Source organism: Artibeus jamaicensis, unplaced genomic scaffold, assembly GCF_021234435.1.
Source record: "Artibeus jamaicensis isolate MK-2021 breed Jamaican fruit bat unplaced genomic scaffold, CSHL_Jam_final scaffold_612, whole genome shotgun sequence".
Classification (NCBI taxonomy): domain Eukaryota; kingdom Metazoa; phylum Chordata; class Mammalia; order Chiroptera; family Phyllostomidae; genus Artibeus; species Artibeus jamaicensis.
This window is the reverse complement of record NW_026522049.1, coordinates 9854417-9870782: the sequence shown is the minus strand read 5'-3', so window position 1 is coordinate 9870782 and position 16366 is coordinate 9854417. Positions and strand designations below refer to the sequence as shown.

The 16366-nt window shown below is 44.0% G+C and overlaps 2 protein-coding genes across 7 annotated transcripts in view; one reads left to right on the top strand and one right to left on the bottom strand.

The window, feature by feature from the left end:
- LRRC28 (leucine rich repeat containing 28) overlaps positions 1–7984 on the bottom strand; it is a 71666-nt gene extending 63682 nt beyond the window's left edge. For both annotated transcript variants that reach the window (XM_037145937.2, XM_037145938.2), the window contains exons 1-2: positions 7898–7984; positions 3510–3737 (exon numbers count right to left, since the gene is read on the bottom strand). In XM_037145937.2, the coding sequence (XP_037001832.2) occupies positions 3510–3677 (168 nt within the window). In that variant the 5' untranslated portion in view covers positions 3678–3737; positions 7898–7984. The remainder of the gene's footprint in view (positions 1–3509; positions 3738–7897) is intronic.
- Positions 7985–8225: 241 nt separating this feature from the next.
- The window catches only part of TTC23 (tetratricopeptide repeat domain 23), a 46639-nt gene continuing 38498 nt past the window's right edge, over positions 8226–16366 (top strand). For 3 of the 5 annotated variants that reach the window (XM_037145940.2, XM_053658889.1, XM_053658894.1), the window contains exons 1-3: positions 8226–8500; positions 14010–14209; positions 16123–16246. In XM_037145940.2, the coding sequence (XP_037001835.2) occupies positions 14030–14209; positions 16123–16246 (304 nt within the window). In that variant the 5' untranslated portion in view covers positions 8226–8500; positions 14010–14029. Of the gene's footprint in view, positions 8501–9824; positions 10110–14009; positions 14210–16122; positions 16247–16366 lie in introns of those variants that run through there. The other 2 variants (XM_053658891.1, XM_053658890.1) reach the window with 2 other exon arrangements.

Below are 16366 nucleotides of genomic sequence, written 5' to 3'. Positions count from 1 at the left end.
CCTGCCCATCTGACCCAGATCCTATTCCTTCAAGGTCAGTGTGGGCAGAGGGTGTGGCTGCGTGCCTTCCCTGTCCTCAACCCCTCGCCCCCTCAGCCAAGCCACCAGCTGCAAGGATGACCGATGTCAACACAGCAGCAATACAGGCATCACTGTCACTGGGATCCGAGTATTTAGACTCACCGATTAAGATTTGAGAGCCGGATTAGATCTAGAAGGTGCTATATTCCAGTTACCTGACTTTAGTTAATACTTAATGGTAAAAAAAATTATATATCCTTATTGAAAAGAGTATAAACCAAACGAATTAGTAGAACCTTCTCCTTTCACTGCGAATACTTAAGTTACTTGTTTCTTCCAGGTCTCCACCCCACTCATGGGCCCCGTCCGCACCCACAGCTACCATTACTATTAAGTGTGATGTACACCTTCTTCATGCCTTAGTCTAGTCACCTATGAAGTGGGGACAATAGTGCCCACCTCATAGGACTGTCTTCAGGATTACATAAACCAATACATGCAAATCGCTTAAAATAGTGCCTGGCACTTCGGAAAGACTCACACAGTGCCAACTGCTATCAGATTTTAAGCAATCTCATTGATTAACACTTAGGATTTCACAATGTTGCATTGTATACAATGCTCCCATGAGCAACTTTGTTCATTTGCCTGTTGAATAAATTCCTGCACGTACAAATGCTGATTCAAATGCACACACATGTAAAGTTTGGCTACCTGTGGTCCTACTACCTGCCAAAAACATCAGGTCGATTTCCACTCCCGCAAACCACATGTGAGAGTATCTTCTCCTCGTTGCTTTGATCATTGTTCAGTAATAATCTTCGACGCTAAGTGTTAGTCTTTTCCAATTAAATAGGTAAGGAGGATCAATATTCTATCACTCCTCTTGGAAATTAAACATCTCTTTGTGCTTTTTAATTTTTAATTAAAATGTTTTTAATTTTAACTTTTAAACTTTTCTTTTTAGCCTCCTCCATGGATTTTTTAAAAATTTCTTTTAGAAAGAGAGGAAGGGAGAGAGAGAAACATCAACAGGTTGCCTCCTATATACACCTGGGCCGGGGATTGAACCTGCAAGCTTTTGGCTACAGGGCAACGCTCCAACGAACTGAGCCAGACAGGCCAGGACTGTGCCTTTGTGTTTTGACTGCCTGTATCCTTTTATGATGTGCCTGTATGTATCTGGTGGAGAAGGTCAGGAACGTTTTTTCCTGGGCCAACAGGAAAGAAAAGCCATCTGTGCCTCATCCCCACCCCGATTCAGGGAGGTGATCGACGGACCATTTTTCCCCTTCAATCTCATTTTTAAGTTGTTTTCTCTTCTCGCATAGGGTCATTGTTTAATCAGGATCCATCTGCTCTCGTTGCTAAGTCATGCAACTTAGATGCCTCTTTCTAGTCCATTAACATCTATAAATAAAATTGGCAACTGGTGACAGCGCCATCAGTATTCGCGCAGGTCCGTCCCCTGGAGAGCCTCCTGCCTGCTCTGCTCACTGAGAGAGGAAGCTGGCAGACCTATTTTGCTTCCAGGTTGGGTTGTTTTTTTGTTGTTTTTTTTCCCCCTTCCAAGTCTCTCCTGGCCTTTTCTTCTATAATAAAGGACCTGTGGTCCAAAGAAATGAAGCGTATGGAACCTGGCTCCGTTACCTGCTGGTACTAAGTCTTCCTACCAAAGAATGCAACGCCCCCTTCCCAGGACTGCGGCCCTCGGGTGCTGCCCTCCCCAAAGAGCTTCCAGGTTGGGAGAAGAACCGGTGCTTATGGCCTCCCACCTGTATTCCTTCTCCAGCCCTTGCAATGCCTCCGGCTGTGGGGGGGGATTGTGGAAACCTGGGGGGCTCCCACCTCAGCTTCTTCCATCTTGCACGCTCACATCTTGCCATCATCGGAAACTTCTCCGTGACGGAAGTCTCTCTCTAAAACTGCGCCCACCGCCCTCCAGACAGCTTACTCAAGCAGCCTAGAGCATCTGTTCTTCAGCATCAACAGGCTCTTCGCCCCTCTCTGTTCTCCAGAGTCACTCGTTCCTCCTCTCTGGAACCAGCTCTGGTCCCAGGAGCCGTCATTTCGATCACTCCCACCAAAATCCTAGATCTATGTACAGGCTGTCCGAGTCTGAAAACTGAGAAGTCTAATTTAGGAAATCTATCTGTGCACTCAAAATAACACATACACCAATGTGCCAACCACTGTAAAGAAAAGAGAGATGTCCATTTACCTCCAGAAACAGCAAAGGCAAGTAAATTTTATAATGCTTTCTAATCCTTGTAGGTACTTTACACAGATCAATAAGACTTGTTCAGGGAAACACTCCATATATATGAAGCCAATAAAATAAACTTAGGGATATTTAGGAAAGTCCAATACAGATAAGAGAATGAAAAATGGGTCAGTTCGCAAAGGAAAAAAAGGCATCATAAATTATCTAAAGTGAGGTTAAGAGATAACCAGAAATGGCCACCTAAAGCAAACCCTTTCTAAAGAGCGACCAAATTTCTTAATAAACAGTGGGAATAAAAAGTTTGGGACATTCTCTTGAGAAAAAATTACAAGTAGTTTTTAAAATCTTATTTGCCATGAAATTTAGTTTATTTCTAAGTGCTTATTTGCAGAACATGGAAAGAGTGAATCAAATGTTGCTTTTGTGGCAAAACGTTTTCCAACAAATTGGATGACAGCCCAATTCAAAATCATTTCATTTTCACAGAGCAATCACAGAAGTTTTTTGTTTTGTTTTGTTTGCTTTTTTTTTTCCCCAAAGCACTCAAACACTACATCAAGCTTCCCAAATCACTCTCTAAAAAAAATCCTTCTTGTTGGTCTTTCTCGTCTTCACTAAAAAACTGGTCCATTCAGTACGGTAACCTCTGACATCATCTAGGATGCTTAACTCACACAAAGAAGGCAGGGGCCCAGACAGAGGCACAGGCTAAGTGAAGAGGGGCTTGGAATAGGGGCTAAGTGTATCCATGGTACATGCGTGAACAGTTGGCTTTCCTACATAGCTCCTCCTGTAACCACGTGACGGCAGGGACTTGGATAATAAATTCTCAGCTCATGAGAACCCCCTTGTATGTATATTTATATTACTGTCCATGGGACACGAGAGGACATACAGCTTAGTCTGAATATCTTAAAATATGTAAAATATATCTTGGTCAGGACCACGTTATAAATGATTTTACTTTTTTAATGCAGTAGGGCCTCGCTGGTGTGGCTCAGTGAATTGAGAGCAGACCTGAGAACCAAAGGGTCTCTAGTTCAATGCCCAGTCAGGGCACATGCCTGGGGCCAGGTCCCCAGTAGGGGGCGCATGAGAGGCAACCACACACTGAGGTTTCTCTCCCTCTCCTTCAAATAAACAAACAAACAAACAAACAAACTATACTTGAACAATTGAATAAATTAAAAAAAACACAAATTAACAAAATAAAATAAAAATAAATAAATAAAATCTTTTAAAAAAATGCAACAGGGTACTGTACCAAGGTGGTGAGGGAGTTCCTCTTCATATAGAGTCTCTCCAGGTACTGCAGCCCTTCATCTTTCAGTAACTCCAGTGGGAAATGGTGCAGATTCCTATAGTTTAGGAACAGATTCTTGTGCTTTTCCAGCCTTGCCACAGAGATTGTCTTGCACAGTTCGGAGGCCATGACTGAGCAGATCCCATCGGGCACACTGCGGCGCTACATCTTGTCAAAACTGGTCCATTTCTAGGGAGGAAACAGAGAACTGACTAATTATAGTCCTGCTCACAGGCATTGCTAAATAAACCAGTTAGCACACAGAGCTATGTGCAGACACTAGAAGGAGTCGCACATTCGATCCCCACATTTTTCTTTCACAATAACTAAATTTGTCACACATATTTAGAAGGAGATTAAATTAATAACCATCTCATAACAATACACTTGCTATTTCAGCAATATTCATTACTTAGTAGAAATGGCCCTAATTGAAGAAAAATAGTCTTGAAATGGAGATCAGAAGCCCTCAGAGAATAGAAACCAGTTCCACAACAGGCAACCAAAGAAAGAACTTAAAAATCAGATACAGCAAATCCATTTTCTTCTTAATCTACCTTGTTTGTATTTAACTGAAGGTGTTTCAAAAATATTTAAATATGTATATAAAATACATCTAGATCATTTACAGCTTCATTTTCTTCACCTCTTACTATGTTAATATTGTCCTATATACGAATTTTCTTGTTTCTGTAATCTCTTCATTCTTTTATTTCTTCTTATCTTTGCAGATTATCAGGAAGTAGCAAAAGAAATAGTTCTGAGAAGCGGTTTTATTTTATGATTTCAATGAAAGAAGAAATACTGCATAAGGCAATAAGAATGCTATGTTATTCTATTAAAATTTCTCTGGGCCTCAGTTGCCCAATATCTAAAATACATTATCGCTATATTTTAAAGCTAGAGGTAAACTATAAAATTGCTATATACAGCAATTCATTGGTAAAGGTGAAAACACAGAACAAATTAATTTCCCTCCTAGCTCCAAAATTGACAAGGAGAGAATGAGAAATAACACTTGCCATCCTATCAATGAGGCATAGGGCAGAAAAAACCTTCCCACTTGGCACTAGAAGAAACAAGCCAAGGGCTTCAGTAATCTGTCCAAGGTTGAATGGCTCCTTGGGGACAATAAACGCAAGGGATTTTTTTTTTCCCTTTTGGAAGGTGGGGAGATCCAGTGTATTTTCGGAGCCTGGGTTCTTTACACACACAGACTCCCATAGGATGCTAAAAAAATGCTGAAACAAAGTGAGCTTGGTTCAAAGAGTCCCCCTTCTGTGTTTTAGGGCACCCTTTTCTAAAACTCTCTATTGGACAGTAACTTTTATAGAAAAAATTTTTCTTAAAAACAATTTCCACTGGGAACTAACACTGAGTTAGTACCAAATGTACTAACTGAATTTCAAACAGCAAAGTTGTATAGCCTTTTGGTTATTTTCTATTATTTCCAAACTCTTAATTCCTAGCTAATAAGATGGCACTTGCCATTTTAATGTAGAAGAGCAGAAAATGTGGAATATTCTATAATATCGCAATGCATCATGAGAATCTAGTATATCTCCATATAAATTCAACCTACTCACCTATTTTTTACAAGACATGTTATGAGACTCTGAGCAAGTAACTCAAATCTTTCCACATCTTAATTCTCTCAGCTGTAAAGCAAGAACTCCAAACTTAACACATTCAAAAGAGTGCTTCCTTCCATTACACCATCACCCGTGCACCAAATCCTCCCCATTTTTTTTTTCCATTTCAGAAAATGGCACATACTTCCATCTGCCAGCTGCTCAAGCTGGAAAGCTGAAAGTCATGGATGATCCCATCCATGATTCACCTGCCACCTCCAATTTATCAGAAGGACAGTGGTTTCCATCTCCAGAATACACCTCAAATCCATCCACAATTCTCCATCAGCCCAAAACCAAAAGCTACTGTCATCTCCTGCCTGACCATCTGTATGACCCCCTGTGGCCACCCTGACCACTTTCCGATACATTAATCACTTAGCAGTAAGCCTATAAAAATGCATACCCAACGGTCTCCCTCTCTCTCTCACAGGTAAACTGGCTTTCTAGGGTGCACGCAATCTACTAAATCAGGGGTGTCCAACTCATTTTCACCGGCGGCCACATCAGCCTTGAGGTTGCCTTCAAAGGGCTGAATGTGATTTTAGGACTGGAGAAATGTAACTACTCCTTAACAGTTAAGTGAAAGCTGGGTGCCGCTGCCAGGTAGAAACAAGGTGCCAGGCCCGATAAAACAAGGTGGAGGGCTGGATTCCGCCCCATGGGCCTTGGTGTTTGCCACCTGTGTACTAAACAAAGCCTTCAAAAGTCTATTTAGAAGTTCAAACTCCGACCAGGTCACCACTATCTGGACCTGCCCCCATTTCCAGCCTTGTCCAGCAGCCCTGTCCCTGGCTTCTCAGCAAGCTCCTGGGCTGTCCCAGCCCTTAACAGTGCCCTCCTCTCAGCCCAGAAAGCACTGTCCCATCATTCTTCGGGATTCGACGTAAAAATCAGTTCCCTATCCCTAGCTGAAGTATTCGGCAGTTATTTCAGACACACCTACACCAACTGTGTAGGACTCCTCACAACTTGTAATCTATAATATTTATTGCTGTATTTGCTTATTGTCGACCTGGCCGTGAGGCTGTAAGCTCCTGAGGGCTGAGATCCGGAGGTTGCCTTCACTCTCACACACCTGCCTCTGGCACCAAGCAGGCCTTCCAACAGCTGATGAAATGGATAAAATCAGGACATGCGAGCGATACAACACACACAGTGAGTGCTCAGTTAACGCCTTCGTCAGGTTCTGCAACTTAAAGCGAAACAATACAGAAGTCCATTCTCCCATAGGCTGATCGATATAAATAAGAGTTCAGTTCTCCCCAAGTGTCCAAATTTGTGGTGTCTTTGGGCCACACTGAAAGAAGGGTTGTCTTGGGCCCCATTCAAAATGTTAAATACATTTTGAAACATAATCACACACAAAAAAATCTCATTATGTTTGAAGTAAATTTACAGTTTGGTGTTGAGCCACATTCATAGCCATCATGGGACGCAGTTTGAACACCCCCATGGCATCTAATCCACTGGAAATGACGTTAGACAAAACAATGTTATTCGAGGACCTGCTGTATTGAAAGGTGGATTTTTTTTTCATTCTCTAACCTAAGGTCTGCCTGTACATACCATACGCTGAGTGCTTGCCATATGCCATAAAGATCCCTAATGCTTACAAGATACATTGCAAGAGACATTATTCCATTCATTTTAGGGAGGAGGAAACTTGAGTTTCTCAAGAGGGTAAGCTGACAGGTGGATCCACTCTGAAACCTGTGCCCTGCCTTTCGAGGCAGCCGTTCCTGCATCTCGGTGGGGCCTGTGCTTCTCCCTGTTATCATTTAAGTGGTAGGCACAGCTTGTATCAAAGCAGGACTACAAAGAGAAACTTAGATGAAACCCACACTCCCTGACAGGAGGTCCAGTAAGAGAACACTGGAACCTGCTGCCTTGCTTTCAACCGGATCCTCTGGCTGGGCCTGCTGCCCCGTGAAAATACCTATTGCTACAAGGGGCAAGTTAAAAGGTAAAATCTATTCAAATGAAATCTGAAAGCCGCCAATAATAAATGATGCGAATGGTTTTCCAATGTGCGCTCACTGGCAACACACGTCCTTCACTGGGGACGCTATTCTTACCAATTCCTGTCACTACCTCCTACCTGAGGTTAAAAGTAAATGACATGCTCAGCAGGAAGTGCATACAACTGCAGCTCCCCTCGAGTTGCCTGACAGGTTAACAACAGCCCTGCTTTTATTATTATTGTTATTATTATTATCATTATGAAACAAAACCTTCCACCTTAAGAATATTTCAAACATTTTAGGCAGGAACGTCTTAAGCGCGGTGTGGGAAGGAGTCCCTTACACTGACTTCAGTACGTAATTCAGAATACCCAGTCTGATCTCCTAATATCGGACATTGGAGAATTGAAAAGCGTCCACGAAAAGCATTCGTGAAAGATTATTTGCTCAGAAGCCCGACAGAGTCTTAGGCAAAGCACACGCCGTTCTGCGCGAGTTAACCAAGCACTGAGGTCGCTACCGTTTGGGAGCAGGGAGCCCCGGGACCCGGGTTTCCCAGACCCAGTGTCCGGATCGATCCTCAGGGCGAGGAGGGCCCAGCCGCCGTGAGGACTCGAGGCCCCATCGGGCCGCTCGCCCCGCGGTCCACCCACCGCGGCCCGGACGCTCCAGCCGGACCCAAGGTGGGACGCGGCGGCCAGGACAGGGGGCCGCGCCACTTCAGCCACCTGAGACGCCTGACAGCCACACTCACCTCCGCGCCGGCGGAGCCAGAGCTCCGGGGCACCGGCTGCGCTGGACCGCAAGCCGAGGGAAGCCGGGAGGGGCGGGGCGGGGCCGAGCACCGGGCTGGGGGCGGGGCAAGGGGTGGGCGGTGAGGGGAGGGGCGGAATTCTTGCATACCCTGAAGCTGGGAATAAGGGAAGGCGGTGGAGGTAGGAACATCGCGATAATGCCACCCAGTTCTCGCGGTTTTACAATAGGTCGGAGGAGAGGCTCATTTACTAAACGATATAGCCATTGGCCGAGAGCTTCGCTTCCGACAGACTGGCTCCGCCTACTTCCGACCCTCGCTTCCGGCTCCGGCTAGCGGCGGGGCTTGCTGTCCAGAAAGAGTGGCTTTTTGCTTTTGCACTTTGGAGGTGTGATTTGGGCGGCAGCAACCTCGGGAACCACCAGTAATTACTCTGTGCTTTTATTCACACAGTATATTCATGCAGGCAGTCGTGCTCTCATTGAATGCACACGTTCACGGATCACAACAATAACACCCGAGTGTTCGTTGTATTCCAGGCAGCGTTCTAACATCTGTGCCTAGATTACCTCTTTTAACCCTCACTGCAATCCCATGACACAGGTACTATTATTATACTCATTTGACGGATGAAAAACTGAGGCCAGGTTTACGTAACTTGGCCAAGGTTAATTGGCAAATCGTGAGCCTGAGCGCGGGATTTGAGGGCTCGCTGTGCGCGCTGATAGCTACAAAGACGAGGGGTAACCTGGTGTCTGCTTTGAAATACCTGTTGTTAGGGACGATCGCTAAAAAGGACAGTAACAACCTAGTCGGTTAAGTACTGAGGCAGTTCCTAGCATGACTGAGTAGGCCGTGAATAAATATTTCTTTCAAGAAAATTTCCATAGCAGGGGATGGAGACATCAAAGCAAGAGAGCTTTATGCTGTTTTTTTAATTATTATTATTAATCCAAACATTGTTAGGAAGCATTGGAAAAAAAACTTCATGTCAACTTTCCTTTTGAAATGGTTTTTTAAAAAAATTTCATCTCACGAAATTACTGTTATTTATTGTTCTTTGTAAAGTTTGATATCAATTGTTTCCCATTGGTTTATCTAATTACTGTTAGAGATGAATAACCTAGAAAGAAGAGTTATAAAACAAAACCAGTTCCACAACAAGGCATGAGTTATAATGCAATCCCAATTTTCTATTTATTAAACCTGGTCTTCAGAAGTTACTGAAGTAACAGCGTGGTATGTGGCATTCACTTCTAAGACCATTTTGTATAGGATGCCTAAGAGCTGTGCATAGCACTTAGGAATTTTTTGCTGGACTTAAAATGAGGAAACCTGCAGTTTGTGTAAGAACAAAATTCCTTAGGGTATTAAATATCAACCCAAATAAGAATTTCTTGTAATGTCAAAGAGTACAAATAAAAAAGGATTAACAATAGAACAGTTTCTTAAAAAGTAATCAATGTTAGGCTCTTATTTTCATTTACTTAAAAAGGAAATTTTAATGTATTTTAAATTTTAATGTATTAATTTAACATCTGGTATTTTATCATGAAAAATGAATCATCCTAAAATAACTTCTACCCCCGACCCATACATAAGTGGCCAAGTGATTCTACGTTAGTATAAGTAGTCATTCCATGACTAACTTAAAAGTTCTCTAAATCTGTCGAGTGTCAATTTTCACATCTTGCCTTATTCAAAAGAAGGTAAGGGGGGGGGGGATACTCGAAGAAGTGAGCAATTTTTGGCAAATTTGAACGCTATTATGCAGCGATACCACTTTAAGAACATTCCGACGAAAAGACGAGCCCACTTTAAAATTCCCACCTCTGGCTCCCAAGGATTGGGTTACAAACTTCGCCAAAATGCTCTTCCCCAGTCCCCATTGGTGCAGGCGCTATCATTCATTCCTGCTGCCCGGACTTTCGGGAGGTACTCGGGGGCTTCCCCGGAACAAGGTTTCTTTGCTTTGGTCTGAAACTACCCGCCTTTGGGCTTTTTGGTGGTTATCAAACTGCGCAAAGAATCTCCGGGCCCATTGCAAGGCGAACCAGCCTGGCAGATCGGGCTGTCGCGCCCCCCGCGTGATTCCCGGGGGGAAAAAGGGAACGGGGAACCTCTCCGTCGCGCACGGCGAATGAACAAAGGATTTTACCGCACAGAGATGTGAGAGTTGAAACTTTTCCGATTTTTCTCTCGTTTTAAAGAAGTAAGTGTTGAGGCAAAACCAGGCAATACAGGCACGATCTAAGAGTGGAAGAAAGGAGTTTCAGAGGGTGTTATCTCTTGAGTGCGGGGTGGGAAGAACGTGATTCACGTGGGTTTGGGGCTGGTAGAGGGAACGAGGTAATATTGATTATAGATTATTTTACACACGAATAAGCTGTAGTTTGTTGTCGCTTTAATATAGATTTAGAAGGACACTTAGTAATGTTATCGTAATGGTCAAATGAAAAGGTTATTTTTGTTTGTATATTATCATACGTAGAGTAATAGACAAGCCATCTATTAAGAGACACTTGGAATCATCTCTGGATTCACATTTTGTGTATATTTTTAGATGCGGAAATTCGGCGACGTAGTCTGCTAATGACCAAGCAAAACATAGTATTGGTACACGAAACACACTCAGTCGGGAATTAATGATGATTTTTCAAAAATGAAATTCAGCATTTACACAGTATTTTAAAAAATTATATTTCTACTAAAACCACTCTATAAAAGTTCAGGAAAATATTGATAAATAAGAATAACATACAGAGTGGGGCAAAAGCAGGTTTACAGTTGTAAGTATGCGAAACACAGAGTTTATTCTTGTATTACTATTTACTAATTATTATTATTATTATTATAGTATTATTTTCCATGCAAACAGCTACGTTTGCCCCACCTATTTAAAACATATTTGAAAAGCAACACAATTTTTGTTTTTAGGATCCAGCCCAATACATCATTCTTCTTTTTTTAATTTTATTTAACTATTTTTCAAGTACAGTTTTCTATTTCTCCCATCCCAGCCCATCCCACCCCGTGCTCCCCACCTCCCTCCCATTTCCACCCCCCTTAGTTATTGTCCCTGTGTCCTTTATACTTGTTCCTCTAAATCCCTCACCTTTCTCCCCTTAAATTCCCTCCCCTCTCCCCTCTGGTCGCTGTCTCCCTGTTTTCTATCCAATACATCATTCTGAAAAACAGCATCTTAAAGATTCTTCAAACAATTCAACTAGTAAGTGTAATACTCAATGACACTTTTCAAGGCCGAACTCATAGTAGGTGTGCTTGCGGGGCCTCTGTTAATCTATACAGGGGGATATAAAAATAATAAAACTCAATCTCTCAAGAGGTTCACGGTCTAGTTGGAGGAATGAGACTCAAAACATTTTAAAGAAAACTTCTGGCCAGTTCCTTATGCAATGATGACTGTTAGGTGCTTCAGGCGCTCAGATCGGTGTGAGCCAAAATATTCAGGGAAAGCTTCCCAGTTGGGATTAGGACCCAGCCTGGGCCTGAGCAACCCACAGAATTCCAGCAGGTAGGGAAGAAAGGAAGTGGCCTCCCAGGTAATGGGCGAGTTGTCCGCCAATATGCACAGCCTAAAGAATGACTGGTTCTGACTGCAGGAGGAAGTCTATTTGGGGGCCTTGGTTTAAAAAAAAAAAACCACATGAGAAATTACATTAAGGAGTTTGGTCCTAGGGTTTGAGCAGGAGGGAGACCTTATGAACATAATATTTAAAAAAGATCTAAGTGGCATTGCAATTTAAGATAGTACCCAGAGCACAGACTGGCAGCTACAGGGCCAAATATTACAAACAACAGAGTAAGAATTAGCTGCAGCCTTTTAAGACATTTTATCCAAGTACCATTACTTTCACATGGCAGAATAACATACATCTTTATGCGTTACTTTCTGTTTTTCTGAAGCATCAAACTTATTTTTTTATTTTAGAGATTTTATTTATTTTTAGAGCGAGGGGAAAGGAGGAAGAAAGAGAGGGAGAGAAATAATGTGTGGTTGCCTCTTGAGCGCCCCCTAATGGGGACCTGGCCCACAACCCAGGCATGTGCCTTAGAGCAGGAATCCAACTGGCAACCCTTTGGTTTGCAGGCCAGCATTCAATCCACTGAACCACACCAGCCAGGGCAAACTTATTTTTTTTATTTGGCGCCACAATTACAAATTTATTAGATGTGGTGGTGGTTGTGGTGCAATTCGAACAGTGAAAGTGACTTTGTCCAGTGAGTTCTTTCTCCTTTTCCCTCAGACTTGAAGTGTGTTTCTTGGTTCTGTTAAAACTGAATTCTTTTTAACCAGAAAAAACCCATTATGACGGAAGAACACCATGAGAAGATAGGAGGTGGTATTCTTACGTAAAGTGTAGTCTCTTCCACCTGACCTGTTTTTCTGAGACAAAACTCAATTCCATACACTTCAGGAGCTGCTACCAAGTACCAGATAATACTATTCTCAGTGTTGGGCAAACCAAGTTGAATCACCATCTTCCAAAAAAGCAAAGTGCTTCAGGCACACCACATACTGAGGGTGTTTGGCTCCTGTTTCAAAACTTGCTTCATAGAAGCTGAAGCTCATCTGTGCCAAGTTTGCTGATCTTGGTCCTTAATTTGGTGGGTGGAGAAGGAGAAAGCTCTGGCTTTGGAAAAGATCTCTGAGACAGGGCCCCCTGGTGGCCAATGTGGCCGACTTCGGGGCGCAGCAAATAATCCTGTTTACTCTTGAAAGCCATTATTTCGTTCTTTGGTTGTCTTTTTTTTTAATGGTGTGTGGGTTGTTGGATTGTCGGTTGGTTGGTTATTTCAGGCAAGAGGATGAATCTTGCCCCTAGATTGGACATAGAAGTTTAACAACTCATTTTCTTTTCCACTTCAAGGTTAGTTGTAATTGAGCTGATTTAATGTGGACTCCGTGAGTTGTTTGGGATCAGCTGAGTTCCACTGTATTTTATATATATATATATATATATATATATATATATATATATATATATATATATACATATACACACACACACACACACACACACAAATATTCTATGTAACATATGTCCATATTATATATACGTATATTGTGGGGGCGACTTTCCTTGCAATTCCCCCCGGGTGCCATGGATGAGAGTAAACATGACTGAGACATGATCTGCTTGGGGAGGAGAGGTGGCCAGTTTCCCAGAAGAAAAATGCCTTGAGCAGTGGCTAGTTTCTCAGGGGAAAAAGGCATTGAGCCCCCTCCTCCAAGGGCTTTTATTGGGTTGTAATGCACAGGAATACGGGTGGCAAGGATCAAACAGTAGATAACATTTCAAAGAAATGTGAGGGCTTAGTGTGAGTCAGAGTCTGTCAGGAATAGAGTTTTAGGGTTTCCTGCTCGAACCCTTATGGTATGAAAGAAAGCACTTTTAGCAGAACAGATTTCACAGGTTTTTCAGTAATTCTTTGTGATGCCAGATTTTTCCCCAGGACATGCTTTAGCAAGGCAAGGAGCTGCACCCCTCCCCATCAGGTATTCAGGTTTAAGGGGATTAGAGCCAGGAAACACTTCTCCCAGAGAACATGGGGACTTGGGCTTTGTCAAAGCTGGGGGGCAAGAGTCCATTGCTCTTTGTCAAAGCCTCCCTGCCCCCCACAGTCCTTCCATGATGGCCTCCCACATGATCATGTCTGGCCTAGGTTGCTCCTCCTCTGAGGGGTCTTACCCATCTGACCATGCTTTGGGGGCTGGGAGGAAACTGAGGCAGCATTTGCTACCAGAGACAAGCTTTATCTCCTGCCACTTCCATTCCAGAGGTTGTGGCTCACTCATCCTTAGCCACAGGGGGTAGAGTTACAATTCCTACAACCAGGCAGAGCAGCCCACAAGAATATATATGTGTGTATATATACGTTAATGCACAAAGAATCTTTGGTTTAAACTGGAAATCCACCTGAAACTTTTACAGAGAAGTCAGTACTAGTCACCAGATTTTCTATCTGGATATAGTGTTGAGATTTTCCTAGAATCTACCCTCAATTTCTAAGGGGGGGAAATGTGTATTTCTAAAAGCAAACATGAAAATGATCATTGAACATCTTCCTTTCCCCACCTAAAAATCAGAGGAGAATGCGTGTAAAAACATGCAAGAAGCCCAGGAAACGCACGTCTCCAACCACTTAGACGAGGTCGTTGCTGCCGTCAGCATAGGTCCTGGAAAGAAGGTCCCCAGCAAGCTGCCTCAGACGCTGCTCTTCCAGCCTCCGAGAGAGAAGCTGCACCTCTGTGAAGAGAAAGCCAAGTCCTACTCCAGCAGGCACGAGGTAAGGAGCCTTCCTTTCCCATACCCATGTGCTGGTAACGGAGAAGTGCAATGGCTTCCGTGACGTTCCTGCTCTCTGGAGTCTGGGGCAAGAGCACCGGTCTGGTGCATCTTAGCAGGGCAGTGAGCCTACTGCTTGGTGAATGAATGTACAAACGGACACACAAGTCTGGCACTAGGCTGACACCCTGTAGGCTTGACTTAGGACTCTTCATTTTCCACCAGTCGATACGTATTTATTGAGCGCCCCCTAGGGGCCCAAGCCAGGCCCTGCAATGCAATGCAAAACAGATGAGAAGCTTCTGTTCTGTATTCTTCATCTTCTTGGTCTCTGCATACTCATGGGACTTACTTGGACTGAACTGGCAACAGTGCTTGGGAGCTGGCCAGGTCAGGGAGAGGACCACAGTGCTCTGGACAGAGGTGGCAAGTGGACAAGAGCCAAGGGTCTGAGGGACACGGTCTGTTTGGGGAGCTATCAGGGACCTTTTGGGAGGTGGGCTCTGTGTTTTTAGACTGAGCTATAACCAACATTTGCCACTACAGTGGTTTCAGGTATACAACATAGTGATTCAACATATGTATTCATTGCAACATGATTACCATAGTAAGTCTAGTTAGTGTCCATCACTGCACAGAGTTGTACGGTTTGTTTTCTTGTGATGAGAACCTTCCTTTCAGATCTACTCTCTGAGCAACTTTCAAAATACACAGCACAGTCTCATTAACTGCGGTCACCACGCTGCCATTGCATCCCAGGTCTTATTTACTTTATGACTGGAAGGTTGTGCCTTTGGACCCCCTTCATCTTCACCCATATTACCCACTTGTCCCCCACCCCACCACCTCTGGCAACCTCCAATCTGTGCTCTATGAGTTTGTTGTGTGTTTCTTCCCCCTATAAGTGAGTTTATACAGTATTTGCCTTTCTCTGTCTGACTTATTTCACTCAGTGTAATGCCTTCAAGGTCCGTCTGTGTTCTCACACATGGCAGAATTTCCTCCTTTTAATGACTGACTGATATTCCAATATGTGTGTGTGTCACTTTTTTTATCCATTCATCCGTCAGTGGATGCTTACGTTGTCTCCATGGAACTCGGGCAGGCTTTAGTGGCACCAGGCAGGAAATGAGGTTGGTTTGCAGTCAGGAACTGGGGCCTGAAGAGTTTTCAGCGTCCAGGGACAGAGTTCAGATTTTTCTCCTAAAGATGTAAGAAACCATCACAGGACTCTAGGCCAGAGAGTGCCATGAGCAGGCTTGCATTTTGGGAATAACCACTCAGGTAGCAGGAGAAGAGAACGAAACTGGGGGAGCAGGGCCAGTGTAGAGGGTGTCTGCAAAAATCCCAGCGGGGAATTGCAGGGGCCTGAACTAGAGCAGAGGCAGGGGAGAGGCTGAGATTTTTGACAGGAACTGGGGAATGCGAATCACTGGGACCCGGTGACCGTGGGGATGCAGCGGGTGGAGAGTCCAGAGCACACCAGAAGGAGTATGTACATCTGTGACTTGGGTCTCAGCTGGAGTGGTGACCAGTGCCCTTTTTCCTTGTAATGACCATGGAGGAAGAGCAGCATTATAGAGAGAAGGCATGACTCCAGTTCTGAATGCGTGCCTATTTATTACGCCACCGCTACTTATTTAGTACCTGCTATGTGCCTGGCCCTGTGCTAGGCAGACCAAGGTTGGCAGCCGTTCTCAGCCAGAGTTCTGCTAGGGAATGCAGCCCTACCGCCCCAAACCGATCCTTGGCTTATTTTTTGTTTTCTTACGTATCCCCAGTGCTTAGAGCCAAGTCAGAGTGGGCGCTCAGGAAATACCCACTGGCTGGGTTACAGAACAAGGCAACTCTGTGCTCCACGGCTGCACATTCTCAGGTGTCTGAATGCTAAGTGTGATTTTCCCTCCCTTGCAGCACAAGCAGGCGATCGCGGAGCTCGTGCGCTGCGTGGCGTTGACAAGGATCTGCTACGGTGACTGCCACTGGAAACTGGCAGAGGCTCATGTCAACCTGGCACAAGGCTACCTGCAGCTGAAAGGTGAGCTCAGCTCGGACCGAGGAGGCTCTGTCCGGGGGTCTTCCGCTCTTTCCCTGAAATGGGACTGATGCTTATCTGCAAGGATGGCCCAGGACTTGGAGGTGGGGCCTAATAACATTG